The following is a 19,189-nucleotide window of genomic DNA, read 5'->3' as shown; positions in this document are numbered from 1 at the left end:
CATTTTATTTTTAAATGTAACAGCTCAAATCAAAATAAAACATTTCAATTTTGTGGAAACAAAACATTTCAATCGAGCCAAAATGAGACTTACTTTTTGTTGATTTATTTTTGAATTTTCAATTTGCTGAAAATGTTCAAGATTTACATTTTCATTTTGAACTGTAACATTTTTTTTTGAATTGTGAAATTTCCAACAAGCCAAAAAATCAATTTTTCACTCAGTTCTACTGTGAAGACTCCCATTTACTTCAATAGAAATTGGATTGTGTCCGAAATCAAGCTCCCACTACCAAGGCAGGAAATCTCTTGGCCTTCTACTCTGGTTTTGCAAAGAGATTGTCTGTCCACTGCTCTGGATACCATCAACACATTTAAACACCTCCCACATATTTAAAACTATAAATAGCAATAATAGTTTCTTTTTCAGGCTGCAGGAGCGCTGCATTAAATTGCTTATAGGTCAGGGGAGTGTGAGTGGGCGAAGGGGGACAGCGTACAAACAGACTATCATAAGAAAGCGAAGTCAAAGAAATTAGTTTTGCATTCGGTGTGGAAAGTTTGGAAGAGACATTTGCTATTTTCATAGAAGCATGGAGCAAAGCGCTTTGCCTAAGCCAGGCACAGCTCGGCCAGAGGTTTCACAGTGCAAGGAGTTGGATCGCAGAACAGGGGCTTCAGAAGAGACCACCAGGTATGCTGGGCAATGAGAACTCAGTGGGTAATCACAGCATGTGTAATACGAGCTCTAAGTTTCTGTTTAAAAATGGTTGTGAAACTCTCACGCAAAGTTCTTCCTGTTGTCAGTGTTTGCAGGCAGAGACAGCATCATTTATTTTTTTTTAATCTGAGCATTTGCAAATTTCAATCCAGGTTGAAGACCACAGATATTTGCAACCAAAAATGACAAAATTCTGCACGTCCCCTATCCTCCCCCTGAATGAAATCTTAAAGTGCCTTGATTTTCCCCCAGTTAGAAAATTGCCATTTTTGTTGAAAGTAGTTTCACTGCAAAATGATTGTTCCCGCACATACTGTGAGGGGAGAACAGGGTTTGCTTTTTCACTGACCACTGCTGAACTTGACCTTTTCTGCTCATTTGGGTTCACCCACAGGCACCACACACACACACATCCTGAATCATCCCATGGTCAGCTGCAAAAGCTTGGCCAGTATGTGTTTGTGCAGTAAGTCTTAACTATAGATGGAGTGGAGCTGCACAATTCAGCTCCAAAGCTGGACTTCCCCTAAAATTTGGGGTTATTTGAATCTGGAGTTTTGGGTCCGATCATTGTACAGATGGAGCAAGCTCAAGCTGCACAGTTTGGAACCTGTTTCAGTTTCAAAAGAGAGGTTTTCTACCGCAGTGACACCCAGTGAAGAACCAGAGAACTGCTCCTTCCGTTAATATTAGACAGCAGTTCATGAGCCAGCCTTAGAAGAGAATTATAGACTTGCAGTTACCAATGGTCCCTCATCCTTTATCTGACACTGGGGTTCAGTGGCAGGGGGTCAGATCCTTACTCAGTCAATAACTGAATTGCAGGAATATCTTGAACCTGCAAAACTGAGCTGGAAATCTCTCCAGAACAATATTGGCATTTCTGGTCCTTGGAAGAACCAGGAAACAGAGAAGCATCCATGAAACTGAAAAATATCTTTAGAATGCTACAACCTATTTCCATCTTTCTCTTTTTCTAACTGACGCTCTCTAAAATAAAGGTATCTTTAAAATACTGAAGACTGGGTTTAAGCAAAATAGCAAGCCAGATTTTTTTTCCAACCTCTGAAATGGTTTTAGATTCAGTTTAAGTTTTGTGTGGTGAGTTCTTATTTTATCTTGCCCAGTTCATCCTGCCCTAGTGATTATTGCTAATCTGTCTATTTTAGGGTTTTATACTGTCTCCCATCCCTTCCACATAAAATCAGTAGTAATGGTGAAGTCTTGAGTGGATTTCACGGAGACCCTGGCACTTCACTCTTTTTGGGGTAAAACATCTGCTTGGGGTAGGGTTTTTTGTTTTGACATTTTTAGATTGTATTTGTTTCCTCTTTTTTCTGTGATGGTACGGGTTTACTGGATAGAAGTGTTGTTAGTGTTGTCACTCTTATGTTGGAAAGACTTCTAGTGAGTTATCGGTCATCCTCAGTAGCTCTCTGCCTTCCAGAGGTGAAAGTGAGGCTCCACAGGATGAGCTCACAAATTTGGATGAAACCAAGATGGAACAACGGGTGAAATCTGTGGAAGACAAACTCAGGTAAGTTTGGTGATCTGAAATTATATTCCATTTTAGACGCCTACACCTGGGGCCAAACTAGTGTTCATGTTCCTAATGGATCCCTGAGGTTCACACTGTTCTTGTCATTTGTCCTCCTTGCCTTTTATTGAGACGCTGTTCCCTTCTTTGGCTAGAGAGATAATGTGTGGCCCTTCTTGTCTCCAGAGGCTCAGTGATCTGCCTTGGCACCATTGCTTGGCGCTGACTCCTGAGAAAGAGGCAGAGAGAGGGTGGCTAAGATCATCACAGGTCTCCCACATGGCAGGTCAGAGCCATGGCCACCCAGCTAGGCAGACATGTTTTTAGCCATATAAGTCTTGACTTTTTCAATTTTTTTGCTGACGGGCTGACTAAGAATTTTGGGAGGGGCTTCAGCTTTTGCAGATGTTATTATTTTATGGATATTTTATTAACTCTAATCCCTTTGCATCATTCTTTGCCTGACGGAAGGGAAATGAATGCTCGATTTGAAGGCGCAGAGAAACGACTAGAGATTTTGCAAGAACGGCTCAGGTAAGTGGGGAGGGTCAGGCCTCAATGAGAGTGAAAAATATTGTGATTCTTTCTCAAGAATCTACCATATCAAAGAAGTCTTGTATGTTTCCATGTGGACTTTCTCCTTGCTTGTGGGTGTTGATACTAAAATATCAACATGCCTAGTGATTGGACCAGCTACAGTTCTCTGACTTGGCATCGCTGTCCATGGTCAGGTCCTGAGGCTGCTACCAACTTCAGTTTGTCTTGCAATGCAAATCTGACAGTGTGATGTAACACCACGGCCTTATAATGCTGTGTGATTTCCATCTTGAAATCATGTCATGTCGTGAAACACTATCATGAATTTTAGCTCCATTCCAAATCATTTTCTGAATAGGTAATAACCCCTTGTGCATCAGCGGGACACAGGATAAAGCCACCCTTCCTGATATAGAAAGGGCAGGTGGTAAACTTATACTTGGCAGGACTGTGAGTGCAGCTGCCATGACATACTCTGCTCCTAGAGGAAAGGGAGAGTCCTGCATTACTTAGCAGTGACATCTTAACAGCTATTTAAGGGGTGGCTTTGACAAGCTCCTAAAGGAAGGGTGGCAGCTGGGATTCTGGTGAGGGTGGAAAGGGGTGAACTGTGGGGGAGAGAAGAGAGGCAGCACCCTAGAGATGCAATTCACAAGCATAAAATGCCAAAATGAATCCTCCAAAAAGATCAAGAATAGTGATGAGCAAATTTCAAACAGGTTGGTTCCAATTAACACACAAAAGTAAGGATTTTCTTTAGCCTTATCTGAGTCCCATATAACTGGGCTGGAAATTGGATAAGAACAGGCTTTAGTGTGAGATTTCCTGCAACTTCTGTGCCTGGTCAGGATGGCATTACAATGACAACAGCCTCTCTCCATGGCATTTTGGAGTTTCCAATCCCAGCTAGAAAAAGGAAATATAGAGGCAGCCAAGATAAGGGGAAGGGATAGCTCAGTGGTTTGAGCATTGGCATGCTAAACCCACGGTTGTGAGTTCAATCGTTGAGGGGGTCATTTAGGGATTTGGGGCAAAAATTGGGGATTGACCGTGCTTTGAGAGGGGGTTTGGACTAGATGACCTCCTGAGGTCCCTTCCGATCCTGATATTCTATGATAAGGGAACAGAGGAACAGCCGTGTTAGTCTGTATTCGCAAAAAGAAAAGGAGTACTTGTGGCACCTTAGAGACTAACCAATTTATTTGAGCATGAGCTTTCGTGAGCTACAGCTCACTTCATCAGATGTATACCGTGGAAACTGCAGCAGACTTTATATACACACAGAGAATATGAAACAATACCTCCTCCCACCCCACTGTCCAGCAGGACAGTGGGGTGGGAGGAGGTATTGTTTCATATTCTCTGTGTGTATATAAAGTCTGCTGCAGTTTCCACGGTATACATCTGATGAAGTGAGCTGTAGCTCACGAAAGCTCATGCTCAAATAAATTGGTTAGTCTCTAAGGTGCCACAAGTACTCCTTTTCTTTTTATGATAAGGGAAATAGCTAAGCAATCTTTTTCAAACCTGAAAGGTTTTTCTTAGAATTTTGTCAAACTCAAGACTTGGTTGATGTAGGACAAAGGTTCAGGTTGTTAACAGAAAGTGATCCATGATACAGAGATTGGAGCTAGATCCAAATTTCCCCTCAGGGGCACCATCAATGGCAGATTAAGCTTTTGTGGGGCGCTGGCCAGAGCAAGTAGGGCCCCTCCACTCCTTCCTCCTGCAGTCCCCCCACCCTCCTGCTGGGAAAATAGGGGCAGGAGCGCTGGGTGGGCAGAGCATGTCAGGGTGTGGGGGTGTCCCTTTTTCTGGGGCTCCCCAATTGGCTGGGGTCCCTGGGCACAGGCCCCCTTGCCTTAGTGGCTAATCTGCCAGTGGGCACCATTTAAGGGGAGCAGAGCGGGGGGGCTCTTGCCACACACACACACCCCTGCCCAAGTTTAATACAGGAGGTTTCTTGTTCCCTGGAGAAGCTCTTCACTGCAGCAGAGCATGTGTGTGGAATGTAGGTTCTTCAGAGGAGGGGGGCTGCTCCCAGCTTGTGCCCCTGGGGCAGGGAGTCAGTATTTTGTTTACAAACAGAGGCAGGGGATTAAGATAAGAAAGGGGAGGTGATTTAAATCAAGGATCTGGAAGTCATTAATGAGCCTGTAAAACAGGAATCCCTCTGCAGGGGGTGTTGAAGAGAGAATGCAGAAGAAACTCAGAAGAAAGACAGTGAAGCCCTCTGAGCCAAGGTTACATTCAGAAAAGAGGGAGATGTGAGGGATGTAGGTGAAAAGAAGGGGCCAAACCGCAGGGAAGGGATAGCAGTGTGGTATAGAGAAGTTCCCACTCTACCTGTGGTACTTATGTGGCCCCATCACCATAGTATCTGAGCGCCTCACAATGTCTAACCTATTTCTCCTCACAGCCCTGGTGAGGTAGAGCAGTGCTGTTATCCCCATTGTACAGATGGGGGCACTGAGGCCTTGTCTACACTACAAAGTTTGGTCAGCAAAAGTTAAAACTGCTGTTGCATGTCCACACTAGCTCCTTGTATCGGCAGAGTGCATCCACACTAGTAGCTGTTGCATCAATACAGAGAGCAGTGCACTGTGGGTAGCTATCCCACTGTGCAACTGGCCTCAGGGTGCTTTGGGGAGGGTTTGCAATGCCTCATGGGACAGGTACAGTGTTTTTCTTAGAATTTTGTCAAACTCAAGACTTGGTTGATGTAGGACAAAGGTTCAAGTTGTTAACAGAAAGTGATCCATGATACAACGATTGGGGCTAGATCCAAATTCCCCCTCAAATTCAGACCAAGTTGGATCCAGAGATTTTGTTCAACCAAGTGCAGTAGGCTAGTTGTAAAGGCCAGATCCGGATCTGGATCTGGATCTGAACTTCTCCAAAGTTCAGTTTTCTGGGTTTATTCCCATCTGCGTTTTTTTTTCTGGGTTTATTCCCATCGGCATTTTTTATTCAACATTGTTTGTCTCATCTGTAGTCAAGAAGCAGCAAGTGAGACTGATTGCTGTGAGTATTGTGTATTTTTGTTGCTATTCTGTGAATTGCCTCTTCACCTGGGGCCAGTGATCCTCCTCCCATCTGTCTAGTACATCTGTCACCTGTGAACTTGTTGGGACTCTACAAATACAACCTTGTGAACAAACTTCATGAAGGTGCATGAAGACATCAGCACACATGTCAGTGCTCAGGGAAAAGGGGATTTTTGGGAGTTAGGGACAAGCAACGTTGCTTGTCCATCAAAAGATGTTTATTACCCAAGGTTTTGACACACTGGACCTGAACCTGCTCTTATCAAAGTCAGTGGGAGTTTTGATATTGACTTCAGTGCGTGCTGGATCAGATCATAGTTTGTAATACACATTAACTTCCTCCTAAGTATAAATATCTGGGCTAGCAAATCCCTGCAGTATCTAAATGAATCCTATTAAGTGCCTTGGTGTATTCAACCTGTGAAACAAGAAATCATGTCATGACATTGTGTCACTGTATGACAACATTACATCCTGCCTCCACAGTGTAACAACACTGCATTTGGCAGTGGCAGCATCACAACATTGCAAGGCCATAAATACATCTGGGACAATAACTGTCCTGTGAGTTGGGCTTTCAGAATAGATGGGTGAGAAGCTGGGACTGTCTCATAACTTCTGGAATGGGTGGCTAACCCTCGTCTTCTCATGTGCATCATTGGTTGGTTGGTGATATTTATTTTGTCCATGAATCTGTTTCATGGAGCTTCCCAGAATGGTCAGTGCAGAAAAGTTTCATCAGAAGGAGGAAGAATGTGAAAAGCTGAAGAAAGAAAAAAGAGTCTTCGAGCAAATGTAGAGGATTTGTAAATATTTCCTCCAGAGCTTATCTTTCTACAAAGAGCCTGATCCTTTTCCCAACACTGTAAAGCAGAGGTGGGCAAACAATGGCCTGCGGGTCACATCCGGCCCACGGGACCCTTCTGCCCGGCCCCTGAGCTCCTGGCCTGGGAGGCTCGCCCCCGGCCCCTCTCCTGCTGTTCCCCCTCCCCCACAGCCTCAGCTCACTGCGCTGCCGGCGCAATGCTCTGGGCGGCAGGGCTGCGAGCTCCTGGGGCAGCGCAGCTGCAGAGCCCGGCCTGACCGGGTGCTCGGTGCTGCGCGGTGGCATGGCTGGCTCCAGCCAGGCGGCGCAGCTCTAGCTGCGCCAGTCACCGGTGCTCCAGGCAGCGCAGTAAGGGGGCACGGAGCAGGGGAGTTCGGGGGGGGGGTGGATAGGGGGCAGGGTGGTCAGAGGGGGGTTGAATGGGAGCAGGGTTCCCGGGGGGACAGTCAGGAAGGAGAGGGGGTTGGATGGGTCGGTGGGGGTTCCGGGGGCAGTCAGGGGACAGGGAGAAGGGGGTTTGGATGGGGCAGGTGTCCCGGGGGGGGTGGTAAGTCAGGACAGAGAGGGGGGTTGGATGGGGGGCTAGGGGGCAGTCAGGGGTAGGGGTCCCGGAGGCAGTCAGGGGACAGGAAGAAGGGGGGTTGGATAGGGCAGAGGTCCTGGGGGGGCTGTCAGGAATGAGAGAAGGCGTTGGATGAGACAGCGGGGTCAGTCAGGGGCGGGGTTTCCGGGGGCAGTCAGGGGACAGTGAGTGGGGGGGGGTATGGATGGGGCAGAGGTCCTGGGAGGGCTGACAGGGAACATGGGGGGATGGATGGGGCAGGAGTCCCGGGGGGCATCAGGGGGTGAGAAGCAGGGAGGGGATAGGGGGCAGAAGCCGGGCCACGCCTGGCTGTTTGAGGAGGCACAGCCTCCCCTAACCGGCCCTCCGTACAATTTCTGAAACCCGATGTGGCCCTCAGGCCAAAAAGTTTGCCCGCCCCTGCTGTAACGCCTCTATGCCATCTTGGCAGCTGAAGTGTCCCCTCCCCAGATGCTCAGCCTCCATGGAGCCTGTGTGCTACTGGCTACAGTGAGATGGGCGACTATGGCAGCTCTGCGTCTGCCCCAATACCCAAGTGCAGATGAAAGAGGCAAGCTCTCGAGACAAAACCCAAGTGCTGTTTAGATCATGGTAGCTGCCACGTGCGGAATATCGCTGTGAGAGTGATATTTTTCCAAGCAGAATCTGGCACACCCGGATGCTCCCTGGTCAGGCAGATATCAGTTTAGGTTTGGGAAGTGCAGAGTAGAGGCTGTGTCTTGTGAATTGTATGGCAATTCATAAAGTATTTCCAGATTATTATTAGTTATCCCTTTATGAATATCCCTTTATTCTTGATGTTTCTCCTTTGTATCTAGCACTTTCATTTTAAAATGAACTTTTTAACCCGCCTTTTAGCCCTGGATTGGAGCCTGTCTTGGCCGATGCAATGGGAAGCCATAAGTTCTCTGAGAACCTGAATGACCCTTGTCAAGAATCAGATGTGCTGGAGATGTACCAAAGGCTCAGGACACATGAATGGGAGAAAGCCAAATGTGCTGCAGATGGCTCTGCCTTCCCAATGACGTATGAAGACGGTAGCACCATAATTAAGGTTTGTTTCTGTTCATATCCTAGAACTCAAATGTATAAAGTCTTGGAAAAAATAATAGCACTGTAGGAGCCAGTCTAATGACTGGCATTTAGGACTTGCACGCTCAAGCAGGAAACTAGATGTGACCTAAGCACCTCTTGATGCCAACTGGCCGAGGACATAGAGGTACGGGGATCCGCTGGTTTCATCAAAAGAATGTCAGGTGTGGTCTCTAATGAAAGCCTGTGTCACACATGACATCATAATCATTGTAAAAGGAATGTATGGAGAATACGTGAGGAGTTAAGTGTATCTGCTGAAAATTCGGCTCTGTGGGACTGGTAGTTGAAGGCAGGTCACTGAAATGTAGTGCATCATGAGACAAACTGTCCAGACAGGAGGAGGGCGATACTTATCTCTTTGGTGGGCCGTTATGTGTCTTACAATAGAATTCTATTCCCATACTGAGTCAAATGCTCATTAAGAGTTTGCGGAGACTTCAGAAGGAATTTAACTGAAAGAGATAAACAGGCAAGGGAGCCCTCTTTTCAGGTGAAGATCACAGGTCTGTCCTGGTATACCTGGGGGGTGCAGGGAGATGCTCTGGCATCCTTCAGTCTGTGAAGACAAGTTTCCAGCTGGCTTGATTTTATGAAAGGGGGATTTCAGCCATCTTGGTTGAAAATGCTGGGGAAAAGCCTGGGAGTAAACTCTCCTGTAAGAGACAGGGGAATACCTTGTGAGTTTAGCTTAGGCTGTAACAAGCATGTTATGGTTTATATGTAACCAGTATTGTTACTTACTATCATTTGAATCTCTGCATTTTGATAAAAAAAAGCCTTATTCTTGTTTCACTATCCATGTATCTAAGTGCTGTATGTTAAGTGGAGTGGTGATCCTGAGTTGACTCTAGTAAGCTGGTGTGTCCTGGGTGCAGAAAATCTGAGAGTTCTAAGAGTGTTCAATGAATTAGAGGCTGGATGCTCCAGGGGGACACACAGAGGACTCAGGAGTTGTTGGGTTTCTCTTGCTAACCTGTACAGAGAAGTGAGGCCTGCAGAGGCCTGGAAAGCAGGGCTTGTGTTGCCAGAGTCTGGGGGAGTCGGGGAGCTGACGCACAGCAGGTAGAGACAAGACGTCCTCATGCTAAGAGCCAGTGGTAGCGAGATGCCTCACAACCCTGCATGCCCCTGGGAAGTGTCCCACTCGTGTCAGCTACTAAGTTGTTAGCTCTTATTTTCCAGCCCAGCAGGGCCTATGGAATGCCATGGAGACCAACCTAATGGTGCTGCACAGTCCTGGCATTCAGACGAGCAGGTTCAATTTCTCGTTGCCATTTCTCAATCCAACTAGGCATCAGCTGAGAGTGTTGCAGCATCTTGTCTGGTTTCCTTGTGATTCCTTGTGCCGAGCCACATAGGAGATCTAATTTTGATTTTTAATTATTGCTTCAAGGCTGGGTGTATTGGGGAAAAAATTATCACTGTGCAATTAAGAGGACAGCACAGGTGCACAGAAATGGAGTGACTGCTGTCTGAAATGTCTGCACCGATTGTGCAGTGGGAGGTGCCCACACTGGCACTCACTTAATTGATTAACTTATAGCTATTAGTGAGATAACTTCAATCCCTGACAGCTGCCTGAAGCATTTTTGCACATGGATTCAAGTTGCATTTTTACTGATTAAGGGATGTTGCAGTCGAATGACCTCTCTACTGCAGATGAGGCTTAAGTCTCATATGTACTGCACCATGACTCTTGAGCCTCATCAGAATTTACAGTGCTCTGTTGTTACCTTTGCACTGCAGACTGTGTTTTCCAAATGTGAAGAAGAGCTGTCACAAAGACTGGAGCGAATTTTTGAACTCCTTGAGATTCCAGTTTCAAAGAAAACTACACGCATCTTTGACAGCCAACAGGTATTTAACATTATAGGGCAGTAGGACTTGGGTAGCAGCGGGAAGCTGGGTAACCTGTTTAGATCTGCCACCTCTCTACCGCCTTATTCACAAAAGGGAAATATATCAAGTGTCCCACAGTTGCTCAACCTGGTTCAGTGCCACCAGTGTGAGAGATGCTGGAAGCCCTAACGTAGACAGGCAGCTACAATGGAAATAACCTGAGCTAAATTGTGAGATGTGCAGGACAGGCAGAGCAGAGGGGAGAACTGTGATTCCTTTATATTTGTAATTGATGTGATAGAAGAATGGCTGAGTCATATGTAGTGTGGTAGGTCACATGACTGAGAGACACTAATTCTGTCATTGACTGGCTGGAATGCACTTACAAGAGTTAAAAATGTCCTTTCAACCCCATGTCCCAGTCTGGACATTTGCCCAAACCCTTGGCGCTGGAAGTTTTCAAATCACAGTTGGGCCAATAACCAGGAAGTGGATTATTCCCATTTCATATCGGCTAACTCAGGCTGTTTTGTTCTTTGTTTGGTTTGTAGTTGCCTCCTGGGCTGGCAAGAGAGATAAAGAATCACCTTAAAAATCTCTATTTTAACTATGGAGAAGACTATTACCAAGACAAGATTGGGGTGAGTAAATGCCAACCCTGGGAAGGGGGTTCCATTTCCAAACATGTCTGTGAAACTCACAGTATTAAAAGTCACACCACTGAGTTCTGTGTTGTATTGTCCACTTCTACCATGGGGGTGGGATTCACCAAACCCCAAGAATTTTCCTGTCCAGCCCCCCCCTTTCCACCACCACCCCCCAAAGGGCAGGTCTACACGTAAAACACTGCAGCGGTGCAACTGTAGCGCTTCAGTGAAGATGCTACTACACCTACAGAAGAAATCCCTCTATGAGAGGAAGTAGCTATGTTGACAGGAGAAGCCCTTCTGTCGACCTAGCACTGACTACACGGGGGGGCTAGGTTGGTATAAATGCATTTCTCGGGGAGTGGATTTTTCACACCCCCTCAGGGATGTAGTTAAAATGCCAGAAGTATGTTTGTAGTGTAGCTGCATATCATGGTAATGCCTCTGGCTGAAGAGCTCTAGATGCTCCTCCCTTCACACCCTGTTGATGCCACACCTTCCATCAGCCAGAAGGGGCTGATAGAGAATGTGCGTCTGGCTTCTGTGCTTTTCCATGAGAGCTGGGCATACATTACGTTGTGCTATGTGGAACTGGGACAACAGTATGTGGGTGAAACCCTGATTTCAATACCTATATTTCAGTTCTATAAAACCAGATTCTGTCCGGTTTCTTGTGGTAAATGTCTATCAGGGCTGAAATGGAGCTGTGTGGTCAGCCTGCAATTTGGACATTTCAAAAATCTCTGGTTTCTCTGGTCTCCAGAAAGGCTTTGTTTGGATATGTGGGAGAAAAGACAGCCCATGAATTTTGTCAGGCCTCTGGCAGGCTGAGTCCCATAACCTAGAACTTCTCCTGATGGGGAGATCAGACTAAATAAAACCCTGGATGTGTCTCTCTCACTACTATCAGTTCTGGCTTATGAATTCCATTACTGATGTTAGTTACTTCATATTTATAAGCTGCAAACTGAGTCAAAGGGTGGTGGTAGAATCTGCTTAACAATTAGCATAAGAACATTGCAAAACCCCTACGATACTCACTGTTCTCACTTTATTTTCAGCCTTCACTTTCTCCTGATCTACAGACGTTTCAGCCACTTGTACATTTCACAGCAGAGTGCTACAAAATTTACTGTTTGTTGCTTCTTCAGAACCCGCCCATTAAAGCTGTGTGGCCCACAGAGGAAAGAATCCCAATCTCTTGCATACAGCATGTGGACAATAAAAACGTGGAGGATAGGATGCCATTAAACTTTCTGTGGCCCGTACTGGCATGTGGGAGACTAGTGTACAAGAAAGCTGTAATCTATGATTAAATGGAATGGTGTTTGGAATTCAATTATACCTCTGTGTTATAAAACAATAAAAAAAAATAGTGAAACAGCAGCCTTGCAGTTTGTCTTTTTTAGTCAGGAAATGCTCAGGTTTTAGCTCTTGTAGCATATGATCTGGAAGGGGATGACACACAGAGACCACTGGTACCTGCTGGCAAAGGGTTCACTGCCTTATAGCAGCAATCCTAACAGGCTTGACAAGCTCACTATACTTTGCACATAGCTTTCATAGTAGTTATCCATAAAGAATGCCATGAGAGATCTCAAATTAAAACCAGGGTTGCACTGGTCATTAATAGGGTTGTGAAATGTATGTACAGATATTATGTGAGGAGTTATGTGCCTGTACTGGAAATATGTTTAGATTCGGTATCAAGGTATGAGTCACCAACCAAGAGGAAGGCAGGTTTTCTTTCAGAAAGGAGATAATGTGTCTTTCTCTGCCAAAATGTAAATTAAGATTGTAATCTAGCACAGTGGAATCCCCATCTACAAAGGAAGTCAACAGAGACATGTGAAGTCAATAGAGAAGAACACACTGGAAAAAAACAAGTGATACCGCCCCTAACTAGAGACAATGAACTTTGGGAGATACAGGGAAAAGACAAAAACACACCCTTTTATCCTGCACCTAGGAAGTAAATCAACAGTAGTTTACATTTGTGAAAACAGGATCTCAACCAAATTTCGCTGAAAAGCTGCAGAAAAGGCTTTGGGTAAAATAAACTTCTTTAGAAACGGGTTTGGCTTGTGAACTTAAGTTTAGTCTCTAGAAAGCATGTATTAATTTTCTTGTATATGTAACCATTCTGTTTCCATTAGCCTTACTCACTAATCATTTGAATCTCTCTGTTCTTTGTTAATAGTTAATAGTTTAAGAGCTTAGTCTTGTTTTTACTATAAATATATCTAAGTGCTGTGGTGTTAAGCAAAGCAGGAATCCTCAGATAAATCATTCAAGTTAGTATGTGCACTGTCCTTTTGAGGACAGCAGGCCTGGTATTTCTGTGAGCGTTCAGTGGATAACGTGCTGGACACTACAGGGGAATGCCTCAAAGGGGCTTGGGCATTTGGGTACACCTATTGCTAACCTGCAAGATTTGGGTGGTTAAAAGGCTACTGGTATTAAGGAGCTGACACCCAGCTAAGCACAAGTAAGTTTCCCTCTCACTGGAGGTGGGGGATGGGGGAATAACATGGTGACTCACAGTCCTAGGCTTTTGCAACAGATCAGCCCCTTCAGTTATACAAATGCTACACATAGTAGGAGGCCCGGTTCTTTTATTTTGTAGCATCATCTGCGTAGGAGACATTTGATTGCTTGTTCCTGGTTAAGACCACTGGGACGAAAATGTTGCATTCCTGCCCTTCCATCAATAACTATGAATGAATGGCCCTGATCCAGCAATCCTTTCTCAGGCAAAACTTGTATTGACTTCAATAGGAGTTTTGCCCAGCTATGTACAGCAGGACTGGGCCCCAGATCATTTAAACACTGGACTTACAATGGATGGTAATGATAAAGGGCCTGAAAAAATCATGTATCTGCTCCAATCAGACAATTAGGGCAACAAAAATGATTAGGAGTCTAGAACACATGACTTATGAGGAGAGGCTGAGGGAGCTGGGATTGTTTAGTCTGCAGAAGAGAAGAATGAGGGGGGATTTGATAGCTGCTTTCAACTACCTGAAAGGGGGTTCCAAAGAGGATGGCTCTAGACTGTTCTCAATGGTAGCAGATGACAGAACGAGGAGTAATTGTCTCAAGTTGCAGTGGGGGAGGTTTAGATTGGATATTAGGAAAAACTTTTTCACTATGAGGGTGGTGAAACGCTGGAATGCGTTACCTAGGGAGGTGGTAGAATCTCCTTCCTTAGAGGTTTTTAAGGTCAGGCTTGACAAAGCCCTGGCTGGGATGATTTAACTGGGAATTGGTCCTGCTTCGAGCAGGGGGTTGGACTAGATGACCTTCTGGGGTCCCTTCCAACCCTGATATTCTATGATTCTATGATTAAGTCAGAGAGTCCTCTTCCCCCCAGAAATGCTCTCCCTCCTATGCAGGTTTCTCAGCATGTGCTCATAAGCTTGGAGATCTGGCTTGGGAAGGCAGTTTATGAAATCCAATGCGAGGAACTAAATGAAAGTGACCAATCTCACTTGTTTGTCTTGTTACTGAAGGGCTGGTAAACGATCGGATTCCCTTTTAATATTCCTCAGCGGGTGCTTGGCTTCTCTGCATGCTCTCTGGGGGAAATTCTTCAACATCCACTTCCAGGAACTGAAATATGCCATCCAGCTCCTTGTCAAAATGCTTTCTAGTAGACATGCTGCTTACAGAAGATACAATCCAGATCTGAAAGAGAACAGAAACATTGGGATGGGAAAGGCCCGAGATTTAAATCTGGATGGGGATAGGCATGGACAAACTGACCTGCAAACCGTCATAACAAACACCATATCTACTGCAATGCCTAGAAGGTTGTGAGAACGCATGGCTATTATGGTTTGGTTTCTCATTTCTGTTCGCCCTGTCACACCTTTCTACTCCTGGAATGCAAAACATGGACACAGTATTATCCACTCAAATTGACCTATTAATTTCTGCATCTAACTTTGGACTCGCCAAGATTCCCATCTTCAAACAAATTATCTAGCATCTGATCTTAGAATTATAAGACAGGACAAGAGTACAATTTCCAAGCCAACACAATGTGCTATTTATTGTGGTGTAACATGCCTTGGTTAATAAAACATAAAATGAAAATAAAGAGGCTGAAGGTTAATCCAAGTTACATTGTTCTTTTCTATTCGATCAGTCAATATAACAACACAGTGACTATTTGTATTTATAAAGCACCTCTCCCCCAAAGTACTACACATTTTAGTGTCATTTAAAAATAGTCAGGGAGGAGCTAAAACAAATCTCAAGGAAGAGTGACTTCCAGAAGATCACCCAAGTGAGAATAAAAATGCCCACCACCTGGTCTGTAGTGGAGGGATCCCTGAAAAGCTGGTGACTTCAGAATATAAATATAACCCAGAGAAAAAGGCTCCAGAATGAGATCTTGAATCTGGCCAGGGTCTGTACCATTAAGAACCCAGATCCCCAGCTGTTGTCAATTGTTGCAGCTCCACTGATGTAATGGAGCAACAATGATTTACACCAGCTGGGAAGCTGACCTAAAATCTTTTAAAAAACTATCTGGGCCAAATTAAACTCCAGCTCCTGCTTTGCAGCGAGTCAGTGTAAAGAGTGCAGGGTGTGCCTAACATGATCATAGCTGCCAACAGCCTTGACCAACAAAAAGTGAAATGGGTAATACCTCAGAAAGACAAGAGGTCCATAAGCCAGTTCAGTCCCCAACATAAGCTGGAGCAGCTCCAAAGTCTGGTCTAACTTATGTCCGAGCAGCAGCTGTCCCCGAGGAACCATTCAGACGCTCAACATAACATAAGAATTAGGGCTGTTAAGCGATTAAAAAACTTAATTGTGATTAATTGCACTGTTAAATAATAGAATACCATTTATTTAAATATTTTTGGATGTTTTCTACATTTTCAGATATATTGATTTCAATTACAACACAGAATACTAAGTGTACAGTGCTCACTTTATATTTATTTTTGATTACAAGTATTTGCACTGTAAACAAAATAAATGCTATTTTTCAATTCACCTCATACAAGTACTGTAGTGCAATCTTTTTATCAAAAAAGTTAAACTTGCAAATGTAGAAAAAAACTGCATTCAAAAATAAAACAATGTAAAATTTTAGAGCCTACAAGTCCACTCAGTCCTACTTCTTGTTCAGTCAGTCACTCAGACAAATAAGTTTGTTTACATTTGCAGGAGATAATGCTGTCTGCTTCTTGTTTACAATGTCACCTGAAAGTGCGAACAGGCGGTCACATGGCACTGTTGTAGCCGGCAAGATATTTACTTGCCAGTTGTGCTAAAGATTCACATGTCCCTTCATGCTTCAACCACCATTCCAGAGGACATGCCTCCATGCTGATGATGGGTTCTGCTCCATAACAATCCAAAGCAATGCAGACTGACGCATGTTCATTTTCATTATCTAAGTTAGATGCCACTAGCAGAAGGTTGATTTTCCTTTTTGGTGGTTCGGGTTCTGTAGTTTCTGCATTGGCGTGTTGCTCTTTTAAGACTTCTGAAAGCATGCTCCACACCTCGTCCCTCTCAGATTTTGGAAGGCACTTCAGATTCTTAAACCTTGTGTTGAGTGATGTAGCTATCTTTAGAAATCTCACATTGGTACCTTTTTTGCATTTTGTCAAATCTGCAGGGAAAGTGTTCTTAAAATGAACAACATGTGCTGGGTCATCATCCGATACTGCTATAACATGAAATATATGGCAGAATGTGGGTAAAACAGAGCAGGGGACATACGATTCTCCTCCAGGGAGTTCAGTCACAAATTTAATTAACACACTGTTTTTTTAATGAGCGTCATCATCATGAAAGCATGTCCTCTGGAATGCTTGAAGGAGCATACGAATGTTTAGTATATCTGGCACATAAATACCTTGCAATGCCAGCTACAAACGTGCCATTGAAATGCCTGTTCTCACTTTCTGGTGACATTGTAAATAAGAAGCAGGCAGCATTATCTCCTATAAATGTAAACAAACTTGTTTGTCTTAGCGATTGGCTGAACAAGAAGTAGGACTGAGTGGACTTGTAGGCTCTGAAGTTTTATATTGTTTTGTTTTTGAGTGCAGTTATGTAATAAAAATAATCTATATTTGTAAGTTGCACTTTCACAATAAAGAGATTGCACTATAATACTTGAATGAGGTGAACTGAAAAATACTATTTCTTTATCATTTTTACAGTGCAAATATTTGTAATGAAAAATATACACTTTGATTTCAATTACAAGACAGAATACAACATATATGAAAATGTAGAAAAACATCCAAAATATTTAATACATTTTCAATTGGTATTCTATTAAGTGCAATTAATCGCGATTAATTTTTTAAATTGTGATTAATTTTGTTGAGTTAATTGCGTGAGTTAACTACGATTAATCAACAGCCCTAATAAGAATATAAGAACATCTATACTGGGTCAGACCACAGGTTCATGTAGCCCAGTAGCCTGTCTTCCGACAGTGGCCAATGCCAGGTGCCCCAGAGGGAATGAACAGAACAGGTAATCATCAAGGGATCTATCCCCCGTCACCCATTCCCAGCTTCTGGCAAACAGAGGCTAGGGACACCACCTCTGCCCATCCTGGCTAATAGCCATTGATGGATCTATCCTCATGAACTTACTAGTTCTTTTTTGAACCTTGTTATAGTCTTGGCCTTACAACATCCTCTGGCAAAGAGTGCCACAGGTTGACTGTGCATTGTATGAAAAAATACTTCCTTTTGTTTGTTTTAAACCTGTTGCCTATTAATTTCATTTAGTGACCCCTAGTTCTTGTGTTATGAGAAGGAATAAATAAATAACACTTCCTTTTTACTTTCTACATACCAGTTATGAGTTCTGCAGCCATACCCACTCCCTCTCCCCACATGTCTCTTCCCTCCCCCGGCACAATATGAAACTTGGGGCTGCAAATGGGAAGCAGTAAAGGCCCATTCTGCAGGCCCTATGCCACTAGCGAATCCGTCTTACACTGGGTTGGTGGAAGCAGATTCCCCAGCGAGAAGATCTGTTTGGTTTTCATCCTCTTTGCTCTGCAGGAGCAGTGTAAAGGAGCCACACAGCAGCCCAGAATCACAGCCCAAGTGTGCCTTGCTACCGTGCACAGGACTCATTACCTTTCCAGCAGATGCCACATCTTCAGAGATATATTTTGACAGACCAGGAAACAACATCTCTGTCATCTCATTTCTCTTTCGTAGGCCTTTGTTCATAACATTAATCTCCTTCCAGAATGTTTTCACTTTTGAAATCACCATCTGGATTCTGGTTAAATGCTTGGATACCTCTTTCAAGTGCTTTATTGTCCCCTAGAGTAGCTAGTGAACAATATGCAAACATAAGCCATTTCAGCAAACAATGATTTGCATAAACATCTCTCTCTTATGGAAAAATAATTATTGAATAGCTAGTTAAAGCTATCCTATCTATACATTTTTTTTATAGGAGAGATCTCATTCTCTACTGCAATTTTTAGGTTTTCAAAGTAATTTTCTATGAAACTTTATGGTTACATTCTTATTAAATTCTGTAGGACTTTTCCATAAGGTACTAAAACAAAATCAGTTCTTACCTATTTGGTGACCCAGCATGCTTTGCAGGAAAGCAGAAAAGAGAGCATTTTGCACCTTTATGAAAAAGAAAAAGAAACAAACAAAGCTGCAAACTAGAGATGTTGTACTAAATGTTAGAGACACAGTCAGTCAATTTAGGGCAGGTAAATCTCATTGCATCAAACTTATTTTAAACTGCATTACAAATAGATGTGTTACCATTACGTTAGATATCAAAGATGAAGCGTCTTCTTTAACTTTAACTCTTCTCTTGCAATGCTGGAAATGCTGGGCTAGAACTTGCCAGCCAGAAAGTGAGACTAACTAGGAAGAAATGTGAGACAGTGATAGATAGCTGGGCCTGAGCAAAAGGAACAAATGGGCAGGGGACATGTCTGACTGAAGCATGTGGTGTAGGTATGGCACTTGTATCAGACAAGACTTGTTTTTTGTGAGCTGCACTTGGTTATTCTAGGACAGGGGCGGGCAAACTTTTTGGCCTGAGGGCCGCATTGGGTTTTGGAAATTGTATGGAGGGCTGGTTAGGGGAGGGGGTCGTGGCCTGGCCCCCCACTTCCTATCCGCCCCCCCCGGACTCCTGCCCCATCCAACCCCCCCCCACCCCGTTCCCTGACAGCCCCCCTGGGACACCTGCCCTATCCGCACCACTCCGCTCCCTGTCCCCTGACTGCCCCCAGACCCCCACCCCTAACTGCCCTCCACCACACCATTCAACCCCTCCTCTCATTCCTGACTGCCCCCCCAGGACCCCTGTCCCATCCAACCACCCCTT

At 44.3% G+C, this 19,189-nt stretch overlaps 1 protein-coding gene and 1 long non-coding RNA gene across 4 annotated transcripts; one reads left to right on the top strand and one right to left on the bottom strand.

Moving 5' to 3' along the window:
* The first annotated feature begins 439 nt into the window (after positions 1-439).
* On the top strand, positions 440-12,217 carry LOC142070538 (uncharacterized). Of its 2 annotated transcripts, none has more exons than XM_075124240.1 (7): positions 440-693; positions 2,168-2,257; positions 2,729-2,791; positions 8,109-8,304; positions 10,092-10,202; positions 10,736-10,825; positions 11,893-12,217. In XM_075124240.1, exons 1-7 carry the CDS (start codon positions 593-595, stop codon positions 12,145-12,147), a joined length of 906 nt encoding a protein of 301 aa, XP_074980341.1. In that variant the 5' UTR covers positions 440-592; the 3' UTR covers positions 12,148-12,217. The 2 variants fall into 2 exon arrangements, with proteins under 2 accessions (XP_074980341.1, XP_074980340.1); XM_075124239.1 differs by having other exon boundaries at positions 2,153-2,257.
* On the bottom strand, positions 11,861-18,948 carry LOC142070539 (uncharacterized). 2 transcript variants are annotated; one of them, XR_012666393.1, is made up of 4 exons: positions 18,616-18,948; positions 18,417-18,471; positions 17,962-18,162; positions 11,861-14,518 (listed from the first exon to the last, which is right to left on the bottom strand). It is a non-coding gene; the product is annotated as an uncharacterized LOC142070539 (long non-coding RNA). The 2 variants fall into 2 exon arrangements; XR_012666392.1 differs by having other exon boundaries at positions 18,417-18,948.
* Between the last annotated feature and the right edge of the window lie 241 nt (positions 18,949-19,189).

Source organism: Caretta caretta, chromosome 1 (assembly GCF_965140235.1).
Source record: "Caretta caretta isolate rCarCar2 chromosome 1, rCarCar1.hap1, whole genome shotgun sequence".
Classification (NCBI taxonomy): domain Eukaryota; kingdom Metazoa; phylum Chordata; order Testudines; family Cheloniidae; genus Caretta; species Caretta caretta.
This window is presented reverse-complemented; position numbering and strand designations above follow the sequence as displayed.

Excerpts from the sequence above, each read along its gene's own strand:
- LOC142070538 (XM_075124239.1), top strand. The coding sequence starts at position 593 with ATGGAGCAAAGCGCTTTGCCTAAGCCAGGCACAGCTCGGCCAGAGGTT. Across the intron at positions 2,258-2,728 it reads TCTGTGGAAGACAAACTCAG|GGAAATGAATGCTCGATTTG; the intron begins GTAAGTTTGGTG and ends GCCTGACGGAAG. Across the intron at positions 10,826-11,892 it reads ATTACCAAGACAAGATTGGG|CCTTCACTTTCTCCTGATCT; the intron begins GTGAGTAAATGC and ends CTTTATTTTCAG.